Below are 19242 nucleotides of genomic sequence, written 5' to 3'. Positions count from 1 at the left end.
TTATTTTAAATTGCAAAATAATCAAAAACTGTGCATTGCAAATATTTTATTACGGATAAAAGACACAAATAAATAAGTTCAGAAAGTATTTTGGACCGCTGGAAAATAAAGCAATTTAAAAAAAACATTTCTACTAACAACAGTTCTGTAAAAAGTATTCTACATATATTATTTTAATAAATAATTATTTTAATAAATAAATTTATCACAACTTGCTACAAATTTATTTGAACATATCTAGCTCTCATGTAGGCAACAAAAATAATTTAAATAAATTCAAATAAAATGATTCAAAAAAACGATAAATTTTATGACCTTTGTAAATTTCAAACAAAACAAAAGTAAATTTAATCAAAACAAAAAATTAATCTAAGTCTCAAAGCAGTCTAAGTAAGCAACAAAAATTGAAATTTAAGAAAAATGTGCATAATTCGTGCACACTAATAATCAATGTGACGTCATAATACAGTTCATACGTCACAAAAACAATTCGAGAATTAATTGTGACTTCATTATTCAATTTCTAAGTCACAAACCCAAAATGCATTTCAATTTTATTCTAAATCATTTAGTTGATACATTTTTTAAAAAGGGAAAATTCACTTCATATATAAATTGTATATAGTTCTTCAAATAAAGTAAATACCAATAAGAGCATTTTAGTGTTCATTTTAGTCATTCTAGCATTAAGTTGAATAAATAAATTTAGTTGATACAGTTTTTAAACTCTCTTCTGTATAAATTAACCTAAGCACTGAGATGTTTTTTCAATTTTTAAACAGAGATTACTTATATTATCGATTATTTAAAACCCCAAACTTTACACAGAGATCCACATTTACAGTTTTATATGAAGCCTGATATTTTTCAACTATATTTTCATTTCTAATTTATATTTTTTCCTCCCCAAAAATAATGTTTTCTTTCTTCAGTATTTTTCATTTTGCTTGTAACTGCGACCTTTAAGGGGGTTCGGGCGTCCTGAAAAGTTTATATTAATTAACTTAAACATTTGAAAAGTTTATATTAATTAACTTTAACATTTGAAAAGTTTATATTAATTAACTTTAACATTTGAAAAGTTTATATTAATTAACTTAAGTATTTGAAAAGTTTATATTAATAAACTTAAACATTTGAAAACTTTATATTAATTAACTTAAACAATTGAAAAAATTATTTTAATTAAGTTAAACAGTTGAAAGATTTATATCAATTAACTTAAACATTTTAAAAAAATTATATTAATTAACTTAAACATTTGAAAAAAATATATTAATTAACTTAAACAACTGAAAAATTTAGTTGTCTTAGTTAGTTCATCCTGGAAATGTAATAAATTGTATATATAGAAAAAAAAATTAAATAAAAATAATTTAAGTTAAGTGTTTTAACTTGATGTGATAAACTATTTTAAATATAGAACATAAGTAAATAAAACATTATATTTTTTCAGTTAAATACCAACTAGATGTTTTAAACTAACCTTGAGTTAAAGATTAATTAGTAAAAAAATAATGCGCTAATGTAGTATAATACACTTACAAATATAATTTCCAAATAGTAAATTAAAAACCTTGATTTAAACTTTTCTGAACAGGACTCTGTTGGATTTGATCGACCAAATCCAATAAACTGTAAGAAGTACCTCCACTCTGTATAAAAGAAATAATTAAAAATTAATTAAAAAATAAACTTTTCAAATAAGATGTACCAACAATCTGTTAAAAAAAAAATTAATTAATTAACAAATAAACTTATTAGTTAAGATGTACCAACAATATGTTTAAAAAAAAAGTTAAAAATTGATTAACAAATAAACTTTTTAAATAAGATGTACCAACGCTCTGTATAAAGATTAAATAATTATAATTTAAATATTACTATTGTTTATTAAAATACAAGCTTTTTATTAGATGTACCAACACACTGTTTATTAAATAAAACATTTTTTAAAGTGTGAACTTATTTTATATTATTATTATTCACAAGAAAATATGTTTTATAACAGAGAAAAGTAAAGAAACTTATAAAACTAATGGTAGAATAACTATGATATTCATTATTAGTACAAGTTTTGACAACTACTAAAAACTAGTAGGTTAAGCAATAAAAATCTTCCTTTCAACTTTCTTTAAAGAACTAAAATAAAAACTATCAAAAAATTATACTTATATAAATTTTTAGACTCACTGAATTTGTAACTAAACAAAAATATAAACTTTAAGCATAAATTAATTTGTTTTTAAAAGCATAAAAGTTTAATTGCATTTTTCTTACCTCTGAATTAACCGTGACCTGATCTGAATATATCGAAGACAAATTGCTATTGTTTAATCTGTTGTTGTTAGTGATAGTTCTGTTATTGTTGTTGTTCATTCTGTTATTGTTGTTGTTGACTATGTAGGATTTATTTTCTCTGTTTTGAGTTGCTGTTATTATCCTTGTGTTTCCTGTGGTTGTCTGCAAAACAAATACAAGTTATTAGAAAAATTTTATAATTTGTGGATCTTTTTCATTTCAAAAAAGCAACAGAAAGTAACCATAATTAAACGTTGAACAGTAAGTATAACAGAAAAAATGCATAGAATAAGATCAAGAAAAATATGTGGTAAGTAAGAAAAGTAATAATTACTTCATTTTATTTTAATGTATGTAGTTCTACTAAATAATTTACTTTACTTACTTTAAGATTCTAGGTATACATGAGATATAAAAAGAATATTCATTCATACAGGTTTAAGTTTGAAGAAATATAAGCTTTAAATAACCTTATTTATTAAAGTAATCATTAACACTAATCTATATACAACTGATCTACTTTGTTTAAAGCATTTATATTAAACACAAATCTAAATAGTTAGGAGTAAAATAAACTACGTAATAAAATATTAACTAACAATAGGTCTCCTTGGTATGGTCGGTTTATTGCTGGTCGAATTGATTATAACTCCAACTCTCTTCTGCTGTTTCTGATTATTCAGTCCCTGGTTCGATTTGTTGTAAACAACTTGACCTCTCTGGTGCGCCACCTTGTGCTTGACTGGTTGCTGAAGCAATGTTGCAAGCTGATTGGATGACGTCCTGTTGATGGTATTTCCCCCACTGTGAAGAAAAAATTTGTTATGAATTTTGAAATTAAGTTACTAGCTTAGTAGTTTTAGTTTTTGTAGCGGTAAAAATGTGAGAGCTTTTTTTGTTTTTAGTATACTTTATTACTTTATTTTTTTTTCAATCTACAAATACTTTTTGCTAGGATTTATAATTAATCTTAAATATGACTAAAAAGCTTTTTTATATATATAATTTGTTGAAAATGACTTTTAAATAAAGTTTGAAATAAAATTCTATATGAGTTATCAAATTGTTTTTTTAGAGTATTAGTAAAGTTTTTAGATTCCTAATTTTAAGTCTTATAAATAAAAATATGACAAAATATAAGCAACTTTTGACAACACTAAAAGAGTTAACCATAAGAAAAATTAGTAAGTAATTTAGAAAAAAAAACTATAATTGATGGAAATATAAACAGTTGAAAACTTGTATTTATAAATCTACATAGCTCAAGTAACTTGACAACTTAAAACGGTGACAAATTAACATACTTGGTCAAATTTTATAAACGGCGTATCAAATTAATTATTCATAGTAACAATACTGAAAGTTAATTAAGTATTTATTTAATACAAGCTAACTTGGTAAGTAGCCTATAAAACTTAAAGTCTAAAAAAAAACTTAAAAAATGAGGTAATCTGAAAATACAAAAACGTCAATAAGAAAAAATCAAATTTTAAACAATTACCAAAACAAATATATTATTTTAAATAGCCATACAAGTTATAAAGTAATTCAAATTTTTCGTATTTTTCAGTTTTATGTGTTTAACATATTTTTGTAGAAGATCAAGTTTGTAAATAGAATAAAAATTAGATACATATCATAGAAAGTATCTTTAATACTAACAAAATATATATGCTAAAACTTATCTTCATAAAAACGACTCTTTTTATGTTTAGATTTTTTTAGAATAATTAGTATTTATCACCAGAAAACATAATACATAAAAATGTAATAAAAATCAGTAACATTAAATAAGTTACAAACAAAAGCAAAACTTGTAACAAAATTGATTTTTTAATAATTAAAAAAAACTAACATAGTTTGATTATCAGATTTTAATGAATAGTAATAATAATATTCAAAATCTAAATATAAATTTTCAAAATAAACAGTATTTTAATTGGTAATCACAATTTGAATAATAAACAAAACTTCAAAAAAAATCAACAAAATAATGACAAGTCTACTTAATTTAATAATATGTTTTTAAATATGCAATGCAGTAATAAACAAAGTAGTAAAAACAGTTGTATTAATATATTTATAATTTGTTATAAGCTTTAAAATAATAAATAAAGACAGTAGTAAAAAATATTTTCTAAATCATTAATTTTGTAGGATTTACTATTATAATATACTACCGAAATCAATACAAAGTATTAACAACTGTTATATTATCAGAGATTTAATAAATAATGTAAATATATTGATAAAAATAAACAAAACTAACAAAGTAGTGACAATAGTGGGATTATTAGATTTTTAAAGAATAACAACAATATTCAAAAAAAAGGCATAAATTTTCAAAATAAAAAATATTTTAGTTTGTTATCATAATATGAATAACAAACAAAACTTCAAAAAAGTCAACAAAATAATGACAAGTCTAATCAATTTAATAGTATTTTCTTAAGTATGAAATGCAGTAATAAACAAAGTAGTAAAAACAGTTGTATTATCAGATTTTTAATTAAATATAAATCTTAACAAAATAAACAAACACAGTAGTAAAAAACTTTTTCAAATATTAATTTTGTAATACTTACAATAATAATAGATTACCAAAATCAATACAAAACCAACAAAGTTGTGACAACAGTTGGGTTGTCAGATTTTTTCCGCTTGATGGCGCTGACGTGTTGTTGTTGCAGCTTCTGTTTCTTAGCAACCAGGTGGTGGTGATGGTTGCTAGGTGATGACGTTGTTGACGACAACCTTCTACCTTGTACCACCTGACTGAGGGTGCTACCAACTCCTGAAAGTTTTTTTTTTAGTTTTTATAGTTTTTAAACTATAATTTCAAGTCAATTTTAGGTGAATTATTTTAGCCATCAAACTTGGTTAATACCTCAGTTCGTAAAAAAATATTTTTTTTTAATAAAAAATATATAAGCACCAGTAAAAGTAACTGAATTTTTTCCATGAACCAACACGTTACAACATACCTTTTGTGTGATAAAAATTCTCGGACAAAAAATAAATTCAACTAACAAGTATATTGGAACTTACATACCCATTATTACACAGGGTTGCCACTCGTTTTTTTCAAAATTTTAACAGGTTTTCTAAACTTCTTCCAGGTTTTTAAAATTAAAACATTTTTGGGTCTATATTTAGTTTAAAGTTAAGATATGAAACTGTATTAAATGATATAAAAACACTGAAAAGATATCATAAAGCTTCTTTAAATATGTTTTTAAATAAAAAAGTTTTTTGATGATGACAAAAAGTTCTCAATTTCTATGATAGATTTTTTGAGTCAAATTGAAAATTTACTACTGAACATGTGAAACTTGTTCAAATTTTAAGTTTTTTTAGTGCTTTTTGTTCAAAATTTGTTAAAATTCCAGGTTTTTCCAGGTAAAGTGGCAATTACAACAACATAATCAAATAATGAGAAAATATTTTACAACAACATAACCAATTGTTTATAACAAAGAGAAAATCGCAACATACTTTGTGTAGTGATAAAAATTCTTAAACAAAAAATATATTCAATTAACATGTATATTAGAACTTACATTAAACAACGTAATCAATTGTTTATAATAAAGAAAAAAAAAGAAAATATTTTATACCTTGCGTAGTGATAACGTGTTGCTGGTTGTTGGGTATCCGGCTAATGTTGTTGTGGGGTCCGCTGTTAGAAACGTCGCCCCCTTGATGCGTTACTATGTGGCGTTTCCTTGACACCGGGACCATTGTTGGGGCCTTCAGTCGATTCCGCGGCCCATCGTACACTGACATGGTTGGTAGGTGAACTGTTGGAATGAATTTTCAAAACTAATACGCATCTTATTAAAAAAAGTTAAAAATAAATAACAAAGAAACTAAATATGCTGTGAAAACTAGTTAAATTTTAATTGTCAACAACAGGTGAAAAAAATTAATTATATAACATTTGTTGCTCTGATATGTTTAAAAAAATCACCACGCTAACAAAAATCAACCAATTTTTTTAATAAATACAATTCGCTTCAGGTTTCATTTGATTGCAATAATACACTAGTTATTCTAAACTTATAAATAACAAATTTAAATAGTTTTATAAATTGTGTAAAACCTAGTAGTAAACTGATATTTTTTATTGATTTTTTAACTGATTGTTTCATGGATAAGAAATATATTTTCAGCAAATAAATTACCAAAATAAAAACTTCTGTTGCTGGTACAATTAGTTTGAATATTCAGAAGAAAAAGTAACAAAACAAAAAACAAACCGGAATTATTTCTGTTGTTGGGCAGCAACTTGTCGTTGAGGGGTCGGAACTTGTGCTGGGTTCTGGGGGCACTCGCCTGGTTACCGCTCAGGTTACCGTGGTTACCGCCGGACTGCTTGCTCCTGAGCTTTTCCAGGAACGACTGGATCTTGGTTCCCGACTGAAACGAGGATTCCATCTTCAGTTTCCTCCGTCCGTTGTTGAGGCGAGACAACAGCGGCGTGTACGTCTGTATGACGTAACAATAAGAATAATTACGTCATAGTTACGTAATAAAATCCTCAGTAATGTACTTGTATAACAGTCAACAAATGAAATTTTTCACTAATAGTGTTTGTAAGTACAAACTATGGTATTGTTAAACCAAAAACAAAAAAATAACACGAAATAATACATAAACTTACATCAATGGTAAAACATGAAGTTATTAAAAATTACAAAAAAAAAACCTTTACAAACCATTATAAAGGTTAGATGTTAAAAACTCATAAATAAAAGTCTTTAAAAACGTTTTATATTATCAAATATTAATTAAAAACTTAACTATTTTTTATGACAGTTTTATGAAGTTTTCAAAAGAAAAATTAAATCAACAGCATTAGACAAGGATCACAAATTGTTTTATTAAAACTCTATAGGTTTAGGGTGATGTGGTATAAAATTTTCAATCAAATATTTATAACTAAAAAAAATAACAATAAAAATTAAAACTAACATCAGCTATTGGTTTAGGGTGATGTGATATAAAATTTTCAGTCAAATATTAAAAAAATAATAATAATTAATTAAAACTAACATCAGCTATAGGTTTAGGATGGTGTGGTATAAAACTTTCAGTCAAATATTTGTCCTCATAATTATTATTTGGTGGTAATTTGTTCATATCGAAATTGTTGATCGTTTTACACTGAGAGTGCATGCTGTTGAAAAAAAGTTACTAAAAAAATTATTCTTTAGAAAGTTAACATTCAGCCTATCTATTCATTTTGCTAACACAAACCAAACATAGTTTTTTTTACATAAATATATACCTTCAGTTCGCTTCAGTTTTCATTAAATTGCAATGATACATTAGTTATTCTAAACTTATAAATAACAAACAGAAGCAACTAAAACCATCTACCCAAAACATAACCAAACTATTTTTACTAACTCAAATAGCTATTCTTCCGAATTATTTGTGTAAATGATTGATAGAAAAGAAACATCAGGCTACGATATAAAAATAGTTTAATAAAACTTACTTCTATAAATTAATGAATTGTGATGTAATTTTATTTTTGCTGATCAATTAGTCTTATATGTATTTATACTTGATGTTAACATACTCTAACCACTTTTAAACTATTTTAAAACTAAATTTTATTTGAAACTTATTAAAATGATTTTCTTTAATAACAATTTCAAGTGGCTGTTTTAATGTGCATTAAAGGTTTTATGTTACTTCTTTTAAAAACCAATTACATGAAAAGTTTTATAGAACTTTTATTCTCATATTGTTGTAATTACATATAAAATAATTTATTGGCATTATAGGGTAGTAGTATAATGATAAATTTTTAAACTATTAAAAAACTTGCAAAAAAGTAAAACACATTTTAAATTGATTATTTCATACTTTTACTCAAATTTTGGCAGCAGTCTAGACTAGTTATGCAAGAAGCTTATTTATGTCAGATTTAAATACATTATGACGTAATATTAACTTAAGAACGAATATATGAAAAATAATCTGTTAATTAGTAGAACTTCGTTGAAAATAAGGTTTAAATAATTATTTAATATTTGATTTAAATAAATTGTAATCTACTTGAAGTTTTCAAAGTTATCAACTCGTTAATAAGTAAGATTAGTTAAAAATATTTTTTGTTTAAATTTGAATTATTTAATTATTTAGTCTTTAGAACTTATCCAACGAACTCAAAACACATATGCCACATTAATAATTTGAAATATAAAATATTATTTTAAGTTTTCATAAACTACTTGAAAGCTATTAAGATAAAAAACACATAAAACTTTTAACTTCTAAGAAATTATTTCACTTTCTGTAATGCCTAAAAAAAAATTAAAAAAAAAAACAAATTTTTAGCATTCATGTATAAAATAAAGTTTTTGAAAGTAAAATAAACAAGTATTTATACAACATGTGATAATGTAAAGTGCTTATTTTTAAGACCATAAATGTATACATATAAGCTAGTTAGTATTAAAGCAATAAAAAAAACACTTAAAAGTCTTTTATTATAAGGTATGACTGAACTACATAAAGTACGATAAACTTAAAGCAAAATTGTTTAAACTATACTATAAAAAAATAAATAAACTATACTTTCAAAATCATTTGATTGAATTTAGTCTACTAAAACTATATACTTAATTAAAATAAGGCATCATAAAATAAATACAAACTTTAATAAACTTTAAAACAACTAAACTTTCAAAAACCTATGATCTAAAACCTTTTTTATATAGGATATTATTAATCATAAAATAAGAACAAAACTTTAGTACGTTTTATTTATAAGAATAAAAAAACGAAATTACTTTTTAAAGTTTTAAAATATTTCAACGCCTCATAAATCACGACCACAAAAACAAACGGAAATATTCGGAGGTCAGCAAACTGAAATATTCAAACATTTCCATATTTTATTGCAGAGTTTCTGAAAACTAGAGCATGACTGTTTCAAATGACCCATATAAATTTTAACTAGAAAAACATTTTACATGACACACCGAAAGAATTAATTTTTAATGTTATCGATTGTTGAAAAACTAGGCATTATAATTGTAGTTATGCTAATTTTAAGAAACTTTTGTTTATTGTATTAAGATGTAGATTAAAATTTACTGTAAATTAAATAACTAAACACCATTTAACATTATAAAAACAAAACACATAAATAATATGTAACAAAATGTTTATGAAAAGTTTAAATCAATTTACTAAACTAAAAAATAAATAATATTTTTGATGATCATTATTACAAACTAAAACAACAAATTTAAAAAAAAACTTATTTTTTTAAAGTTTAAAGGTATATTAAAAATACCAAATTCTTTTAATAGCATAAATTTTGTTAAAAAACTTAAAACCTATAACGTGAATACTTTTATAAGAATTTACAAAAGTTTTAAGAAATTTAAGAAATTGCCTTTAAAAATCAACTGATATAACCTAATATCATATATTAGAAATTACAAAATTTTTACAGTAAGAAAAAGTGTTGTTTAAAAATTTTCAAACCCTATAAATAAACATTTTTATAACAGTTTATAGCAGCTTTAAGAAATTTAAAAATAAACCTTATATGAATTAACTGATATAACCGATTATATGTCTAGCAAAAATCCCTGTTTTTACAAAAATAGTATTTGTTGCGAATAGATGCCCATGAAATTAATTGCAATTATAAAAATTTACGTAAACTTTAAGTAAATAAAAAAAATTATATAACTTTACTGATATAACCAAATAAATTTTAATTAGTCCGGCAAAAAATTTTTGTTTTTACAAAAATAGTATTTGTTGCAACTAAATGCCCATGAAATTAATTGTAATTATAAAAACTTACGTAAACTTCAAGTAAATAAAAAAGTTTATATAATATTTCTGATATAACCAAATAAATTCTAATAAGTCCGGCAAAAAAATTCTGTTTTTACAAAAAAAGTATTTGTTGCAACTAAATGCACATGAAATTAGTTACAATTATAAAAACTTACATAGTTTTTATTTTATTTTATAAAAATCTACTTATATAACCAAATAAAACTTAATTAGTCGAGCAAAAAATCCACATTTTACAAAAATAGTATTGCCACTAAATGCACATGAATTAAATGCAATTATAAAAATATACAAAAACTATTAGAATTTAAAAAAAATTTATATAGATTAAGTGATATAACCATAAAAGTTTTAGTTGTTCTAGCAAAAAAATTCTGTTTTTACAAAAATAGCTTTTATTGCAACTAAACAAAAATAATTTCAATTACATAGATATACAAAAACTTTAAGATTTAGAAAAAAATTATATAATTTAACTGTTATAACAATATAAGTTTTAATTGTTCTAGCAAAAAATTCCTGTTTTTACAAAAACAGAACTAGTTACAACTAAATGCACATGAATTAATTGCAATTATAAAAATATACAAAAACTATTAGAAATAGAAAATTTCTATATAGATTAAGTGATATAACCATATAAGTTTTAAATATTCTAGCAAAAAAAAATGGTAGTTTTTACAAAAATAGCATTTGTTGCAACTAAACATAAATTTAGTTTCAATTATGTAGATATACAAAACTTTAAAAAATTTAAGTAAATTATACAAATTAACTGATATAACCAAATAAATTTAATTAGTCTAGCAAAAATCCACTTTTTACAAAAGTAGTTGCAAATAAATGCACATGAAACTTAATTGCAATTATAAAAATCATGAATCATGTTTTTTTCACCCGGCATATTTCGTGACTGTTTGTAGTAATTATGAATTGAATTATCATCATAAATAAACATCATTAATTTTGTTTTATTGTAAGTAAATACAGATAAACATTTCAAATATTGTTTTAGTGAAAAATAAAGTTTAAACTATTAGCACTTTTTACTGTATTCATTTTTTAAATAGTATAATTTTTTGATAAAATTATTAATACTGATTTTAATTCATATAAATTTTATCAGGATTATCAAAAAACTAAGTTTTCAGAGAGAAATTAAAAAAAAACATTCAGAATGAAAAACTTTAAAACCGAATGAAAAATGGACATTAATTTATTTTAACTTTAAGAAGATTTTTTAAAAGTTTTTAAGCTAAGAATTCTTAAATGTTATTAAATATATCACTAAATGACAAACTATGTGGGAATTTGTTTAAATATTTTTACAGCTATTTTAAGTAAGCAACACAAAAACACAATAATTATAGTATTGATAACAAAATCAAGCAGCTAAAATACTCTTCAGTAAACAATCAGTCTTTTTTTTTTATATAAATTTATTTATAGGATTTTAGATACAAATCTAACATAAAAAAAAAACATTTTTTTTGTGTTTTTATTAATGAAAATAATTTGAAGTTTAAAAGAATAATAAATCAAATATTCAAACAACTAATATCTAGATAATATTAAATAAATATATGTTGTTTAACACATTTTACGTGATGAAATTCTAACCACTAAAATGTTTTACAGTCGCATGTATGAAAGATAAAATAATATATTTTACCTCAATTTCAAAGTATTAAGTTTATTTTTGACTTCAGACCATTTTCTCTAGCTTAATTATTTATACATAATCTTTAATACTCACTTTCAAAATAAGCTTTCAAAAATTTTAAATATTTATAAAAAACTTAAAATCGATGTCTAATACTTCTTAGAAGCAGTCTGGTATTCCAAACATTTTGCAAAAACATCATTCAAACTTATAGAAAAAAAATTCCAAAATTAAAACAGTACTTTGATATTTTTTATGTTGTAAATCACTTTATATATATTCGTTTGTCTTATCTACTTTGTTACTTTAAATGCTAATCTAAAAACCACAATAAACTTATAACTGCATTTACATCTATTTACTGTAACTGACTCAGTCAATAAAATGTAGTTTTCTAAAGTTACAATCGGTAAACATTTTCTTAATATTGAAATATTGATAACATATTCCTAAAAACAACTGTTTTTTTCGTAAAAACATATAAACTTTTATTTACTATAAATACAGACAGATTTAAAAGTGTTTTAAAAGACCTTATTAAAAAATATTAGCAATGTCTGTTCTGATAAACTTTAAAATTTTAGTCTTACATTATTGTAACAGTTATAGATAAAAATTAAATTAACTAATTATAAATAGCTAATAAAAAAAACGTTTTTAATCTATTGACTTTGCAACTTCTTGACCAATTTACCAAAAAGCTTGTTCATAAATCGTTTTGACTAAATTGTAACTGTATTATCATTATCAAAACTTATGACGTCACAACAAAACTAACAATGGAAAGACTCCGTTGTTCTCTCCGTTGTGCGACATCCTTCTCGAAAACGGGGATCCACCCTGAATTTTCCCACCAAAAACGTCCCGACAAGACAAACCGTGCTTGCTGCCTCCTATGTTACGTAATAATGTGGTTGAGATGTGACGTAATAATGACATTAATAATGTGATATCATAATACTACAGTTAATACATGAGGTAAAGATGAAAAGCTAAGTATGTAATGTGATAATGTTATAGGTAGTATGTAAGTGAGTATGTGGCATCATGGATATTAGAGAAGGGTTACCAAATGTTTATAGTAAAATCATTTCAGGTTTTCTGAATTCTTCCAAGTTTTTAAAAACAAGCTTTTTGGTCCATTTTTTATACAAGATTAAACTTAAGTTAAAAAACTGTCTTAAATATAACAACATTAAATAGATACTGTAAAGCTACTTTAAATTTAATTTTAGATAAAAAAATAAATTAACTTTTAAAAGAAGTTATGTTAGATTTTTTACATTTATTCGAAATTTTACTTACTTCAGATGAAAAAATTCTCTAATTCCAGGTTTTTTAGTGATAGTTATTCGAAATTCCAGTTTTTTTTTTTTCAAAATTTATAATATTCAAGCTTTTTATAGGTTTTTTATGCCTAAATTGTCAAATTCGAGGTTTTTCAGGAATCCATGTTTTAACCCTGTTAGAGTATATTAAATATAATAAATTGTTCAATGTATACATTTTTATAAACAAAATTTTGAATTTTTACCTGAAGTACACTCTAACAATGTTATTTATTAATGAAATCATAATTAAGATCATATATCCAGGATATACTTACAAAAAATGAAAATATTTTGAACATTTTAAGCTGAAGTGACGTAAAATCGGCAGGGTATGACGCAACAACATTTTGTTTTAAACGTAATAGGGTGATAAAAATGTAAAATATTACCTTACTTGAATGATTATAAAATTTTGACGATAAAAAACAAATAAATAAGTAAAAAATTAATGTTAAAGCAGAATTTTAATGTTTTTAGATTTAATTATTTTTACATAAATTAACGTGATTTAAAGTAAAAAGTTAGTGTGTACTTGTGATAAATATTTAACAATACAAGATTTGGTTCATACTATACTTAACATTTGTTTAGTACACACTAACTTTTTACTTAATATCACTTTAACTTATGTAAAAGTATTCAAATCTAAAACCATTAAAATTCTGCTTTAACTTTAATTTTTTACTTATTTATTTGTTTTTTATCGTCAAAATTTTATAATCATTCAAGTAAGGTAATATTTTACATTTTTATCACCCTATTACGTTTAAAACAAAATGTTGTTGCGTCATACCCTGCCGATTTTACGTCACTTCAGCTTAAAATGTTCAAAATATTTTCATTTTATGTAAGTCAACCTTAGATGAATGTTTAAACGTTACAAATTTATAATGTTTTATTGGTAAATGTTTATTGTTGTTGTTATTTACTAGTGTGAGTTAAAAGTGAAGCACTGTTTTGCTTTATTATAACTTCTGGTGAAATTAGTTTTAAACATGTACTGTTTTTTTTAAGGTTAAATCTAAAACTTGAAATACAAGTTTACAATAAGAAAATATAAACATAGAATGTTTACTATAATGGAAACGAAAGTTTTCAAGCTTGTACAGAGAAAAACAAGTTAATTGGATTACGAAGCGAAAATTTGTTCGAAACAATTTGAAATTACCTTGTGGAGTTTTTGTTTTAATTTTGTTTTGTGCGGAACTTATTATATCCAGGTTAAACTTTATTTATTATGTCATGAAATAAGAATATATTTTATAAAACGTAAAAACTAGTTTATTTTCATAAAAATATACTCTAAAAATTACTCAAAGCAATTTTCAAATAAAGTTAATGTGCAAATTGTGATGCTAATGAGTTTTAGTTGTGAAGGTAAGAAGTTACTTGTAAAACAAAAAAAAACATAAAACACTTTAATATTAATCAAAAAAGATACTTTTATTGGTGTAGAAATTAACTTCATATATTTCAAAATAACACCCATTACTTTTTATATTTATAACGAATTTTATACAATCGTGTAACAAGAACTTTTTTTTCAATAAAGCACCATATAATAAAATAATTTTCAACTTTATACTGTTTTTAAAGAAGATTGACTTAGAATAAAAAACTTAAATTGGATTTGGTTTTTACAAAAACTAAATACTAGTGTATTTTTGTAAACAAATTTAAATTAAGTAAAAAATTTCATGCTTTAAAATTACAAAAATTTTATGTTAAAATATCTTTGGAAAATTTAAATTTACTTTTTTCTCACTGCTTTTTAAAATGATTTGTGCTGAAAATACTTAAAAATTATAATGGAAAGAAAATTTGTAAAAAAAAACAAAACCATACATAAAAAGAGGCTTATTTACTGAAAATTAATGTCATCCAAGATTATAAGATAAAAGAAAAAGCTTCTTGAAATTCACATACTTTCTATTCAATCAATACCTAATTGACAAACATATGTCTTATAAACACATAATTTTTTAAGAGGTTTTAACTTTAAGTTGCTTTTTACAAAAAACCACAAAAACTTTTAAATATTAATTTGACAGGTTTTCAGAAATTTTCACACACTTTAGGTATTGTTGAAATTTTATTTGCTTTTCCTCCGTGATATTTGGTTTAATTAGGCATTTATAAATTAACCGGTGGGATTTAGTTCAAGCTAAGTGTCATTTTGGAATTTTTATATTATTAAAGTTAATTAAATACTGGTACTTAATGACAAACAATATGATTTTCAAAAAATGCAACAAAAACTGGTTTAACTGAATTGTTTACAAGGAAAAACCAAATTCGATTTTCTTTTGTTTTTAGTAAAATGAGTAAATATATACATACAGTTTAATTTTAAAATGCATGTTTAAGATCAAGAAGTTGAAAAAATGTAAAACTGATTTAAATCAAGGTAAAAAATTGGTTGCAAAATTATTATATCTTTTGGATTACAGCATAAAACATCCTAACTTTAGTTAGATAAATGGTTAAATATAACTAACATATTTTGTTACAACTATGTGCGGTTTAATTTCTGAGTAAAATTTGATTTTCGTGTTTGTTTTATAAGATTACAAGTAAAATCTGTGCTGCTTTTTAAAACACAAAACTTAACTATCTTATTTTACAAATACAACAACACTTGTTGAATTATTTTTTCTTAATATCAATTATTCATTTGTATACAGACTTTAGATCTTAAAGTTTAGTTTTTGTACGTTCATTTTTATAATAAAAAACATGTTAACAAAAAATCAGAGAAAAATAAATAGTTTATATTAATTTAAAACATAAATCAAATTTTTATCTTTAAATTTACCAAACAAAAAAAAGCATGTTTTTGTTATATGTTACATGAAAACTTACAATTTATAAGATAATTACACCAAAAACTATGTAAAAAGTTTTACAACATTATGTTTTGTTAACTTTAAAATGTTTTAGATACAGAGTCTCACATGATTTGTTTTTATGTAGTAATGGTTAAAAACATTATGTAAGATATTTAAAAAATACTACTTGTTCTAATGTGAACGAAAAAGACAACTTATTTAAACAGGTTTTGAATTCATGCAAACAGTTTTTAAATTTAACAAATAAGTTGAAAGAGTTCATTGTCTTTGTTGCAATTTATATGCTCATTTTATAAAATTTATATTAAAATGTACATGTACTGGTCTATCTTCTTATATAATTTTTTCAAGTAACTTTTTATGATTTTCTGTTCAAAAGATATTAGTAATTGTCTATTGCCATATATAGCTTCAAAAAACTTATCAACTTTAAAAACTTTGTAATGACTTTCAGCAAACTTATACAGTGATCTTCAAGCTTGATAAAACGTTTTAGTTTATATACCTACCAACATACAAAAACAAGGATTTCTAGATCCAGTTATCCTTTTCACTTTACACACAAATCTAGAATAAACAATCAACATGCTCAAACAAAAACTACCAACTCTATTTTTTTAATATTTTGTAAGTCTACAGTATACGAAAATACCTAGTAAAAGTTTACTAAGCCATATAAAGACCTGATCCTTTTACACTAATCTTGTAATAAAAAAATTAACTACTTTTATACTTTCTAAGCTAGAGATCTCTAATGTTCAGAAAAGCTCCTAAAACAGTTAGAATACTTCTTAAAAAGGCAAAATACATTTACTTAAGTAAACATACCCATACAAGAACTCCCACTACTTTTTAAACCATTTAATTTCTCCTGACTTATCTTAAGTATTTTTATATTTTCATTAAATGCCAAGCATCAATTTACTAACACACGAAAAGACTATCAGACCCCTTAATACTACTCTCTTCTGAGCTAGAGACCTCAAATTGTTTGAAAGTTTGAAATGTAATAAAAATCAACATACCCATATAAGGACTTCCACTTCCTTTCCCACCCTTGTACTTTTCCTGACTAATCTTAAGTGTTTATACACTAACTATTTTGATAATTACGAGAATATTTTAATTTTTACGAGATATGGATCTCAAATTTTAAGAAATTTATTTAAAATGTTTGTTAACATTGTTATAATATACCTACTATCAATTTACAAACCCATATAAGGACTCCCACTCCCTTTCCCACCCTTGTACTTTTCCTGACTAATCTTAAGTGTTTATACACTAACTATTTTGATAATTACGAGAGTATTTTAATTTTTACGAGATATGGATCTCTATTTTTAAGAAATTTATTCAAAATGTTTGTTAACATTGTTATAATATACCTACTATCAAATTACAAACCCATATAAGGACTCCCACTCCCTTTCCCACCCTTGTACTTTTCCTGACTAATCTTGATCTTGTGCTCATCTCTGATCTTCTTCATTTGATGCGTTCTTGCGCGAGATTCCGCCAACAGTTCATCGAATGATTTGGATCGATCTGTTGATAAATAAATATAAATTAGTTTGGTAAACAAATGTTTAACTAGACTTAAACAATATTGTTGAATCTATAATTATATATAACCATTAACAGATCTATTCAAAGTACTTTTGTGTCTTGCTACTTGTAGTTAACATTAAATTTAATATGCATAAATAAACTAGAAACAAATACTCTTTTATAATTATTTTTATAGCAACATTGTGAGTCTTGAAAGTTAACGTAAACAAATATAATCAGTTGAAACTTATTATACTTTTTAATTAACCTCTAACACTTCTCTTCAGAGTGATAGTATGTGTTTTGCAAGTAAAAATAAGTAGTAAAATGTTTAATATATTTAAAAATAAAAAAACCTCTAACTGATCTCTTCAGAGTAATAGTGTGTTTCTTGCAAGTTTGCACAAATAATATATTTCATTATAATAACTATTTTTGACAAACTACCTCTAACAGCTCTCTTCAAAGTAATTGTATGAGTTTTACAAGTCAGACTTCTCAAACATCTGGGTTCTCCCGTAAGTTGAACTCCGCAATGTTTGTCCGCATCGTATTCTCTTTCTGATATAATGAAAAAATATATTAGTTGATAGAATACATTACATATTTACAAATACATTAAAATAAATATACTAAAATTTATATAAATACTCCGTGATGTTAGTCCGTGTCGTATTCTAGCTCTACATTAAGAAATATGTATATATATATAATTTTAGTCTAAGTTTTACCTACTTCTCAAGTACGCGTTTTAAGTATGCACTTTCATTTATTTCTCCCATTATTTATCATTTAGAATTTAGATTAAGCATATTTGATAAATACGTATTTAGTTCACTTATTTTGAGTAGTACGCATTTTAGTACACACTTCTTATTCAGTACACAATTTTGAACCAAAATAAAAACTTTCTGTCAAGTTTCGATTTTATGTAGACTAGTTATTCATAGTTACAAACTTTCTATAGAGTAGCTGCTGTGTTCAGAATGTGTACTTTAGCAAAAAATAACTGTAATAATAAGTTTTTGGAATGTAAATATGAACAATATGAACGTAATTATAAAAAACTTTGCATTGAACTAGGTGTATATATCAAAGTTTCACTTTGGAAGTGTCCTTGCCACAGATCATCAATACTCAAAAGATTACGTACAACAACTACTTGTTCAAATTAGTTAGTAGTTACTAATTTTATAATAGTAATAATATAACCACAATATTATTACTAACACAAATTTTAAGTACAAATCAATTAAACATTCTTACTTGATAATGCAATCCATTTGGTTTTTCTTATGGGTTTATTATTTCCTGGATACAAAAAGTACAAAAAAGAGAGAATTAAAACAAATTATATTAAAATTAATTTTAGAGTAGGACCAAGGAAAAACAATATACAGTAATATTTAATTTTTAAAGTCAAACATTATTATAGTATAGCTTTTGCACAACAAAAGACTTTAACTAAAATTTACAGTGAAAAACTTAAACAAACATTCATAGGATAAGCTCTCGGGCAAAAAGAACAAAAAAGCTAGTCCGAGGATTGCATATTTCAACATACTGTACTTAGTTTTTATATTAGAAATGCTTATTAGCAACTAATTTCTTGCAAAAACAGTACCTAGATTACTATTAGAAATTGATTCTTGAGGCCATCTAATGAGACTTATAGACATTTGAAATTAAAATATCAAGAGTACCTTAAGTCTTA

At 23.7% G+C, this 19242-nt stretch overlaps 1 protein-coding gene across 1 annotated transcript in view; it reads right to left on the bottom strand.

The window, feature by feature from the left end:
• Positions 1-247: 247 nt before the first annotated feature.
• Positions 248-19242, bottom strand: part of LOC145834153 (uncharacterized) — a 47691-nt gene continuing 28696 nt past the window's right edge. The window contains exons 8-18 of the mRNA XM_082941518.1: positions 17976-18089; positions 17385-17525; positions 12576-12690; positions 7357-7480; positions 6561-6789; positions 5919-6101; positions 4924-5095; positions 2901-3105; positions 2281-2463; positions 1577-1655; positions 248-981 (exon numbers count right to left, since the gene is read on the bottom strand). Of these exons, the coding sequence (XP_082797644.1) occupies positions 929-981; positions 1577-1655; positions 2281-2463; positions 2901-3105; positions 4924-5095; positions 5919-6101; positions 6561-6789; positions 7357-7480; positions 12576-12690; positions 17385-17525; positions 17976-18089 (1598 nt within the window). The 3' untranslated portion in view covers positions 248-928. The remainder of the gene's footprint in view (positions 982-1576; positions 1656-2280; positions 2464-2900; positions 3106-4923; positions 5096-5918; positions 6102-6560; positions 6790-7356; positions 7481-12575; positions 12691-17384; positions 17526-17975; positions 18090-19242) is intronic.

Source organism: Thalia democratica, chromosome 1, assembly GCF_965202585.1.
Source record: "Thalia democratica chromosome 1, ktThaDemo2.hap1.1, whole genome shotgun sequence".
NCBI classification, from domain to species: Eukaryota; Metazoa; Chordata; class Thaliacea; order Salpida; family Salpidae; genus Thalia; species Thalia democratica.
Note: the sequence above shows the minus strand (reverse complement) of the source record. Positions and strands in the feature narration are given on the sequence as shown.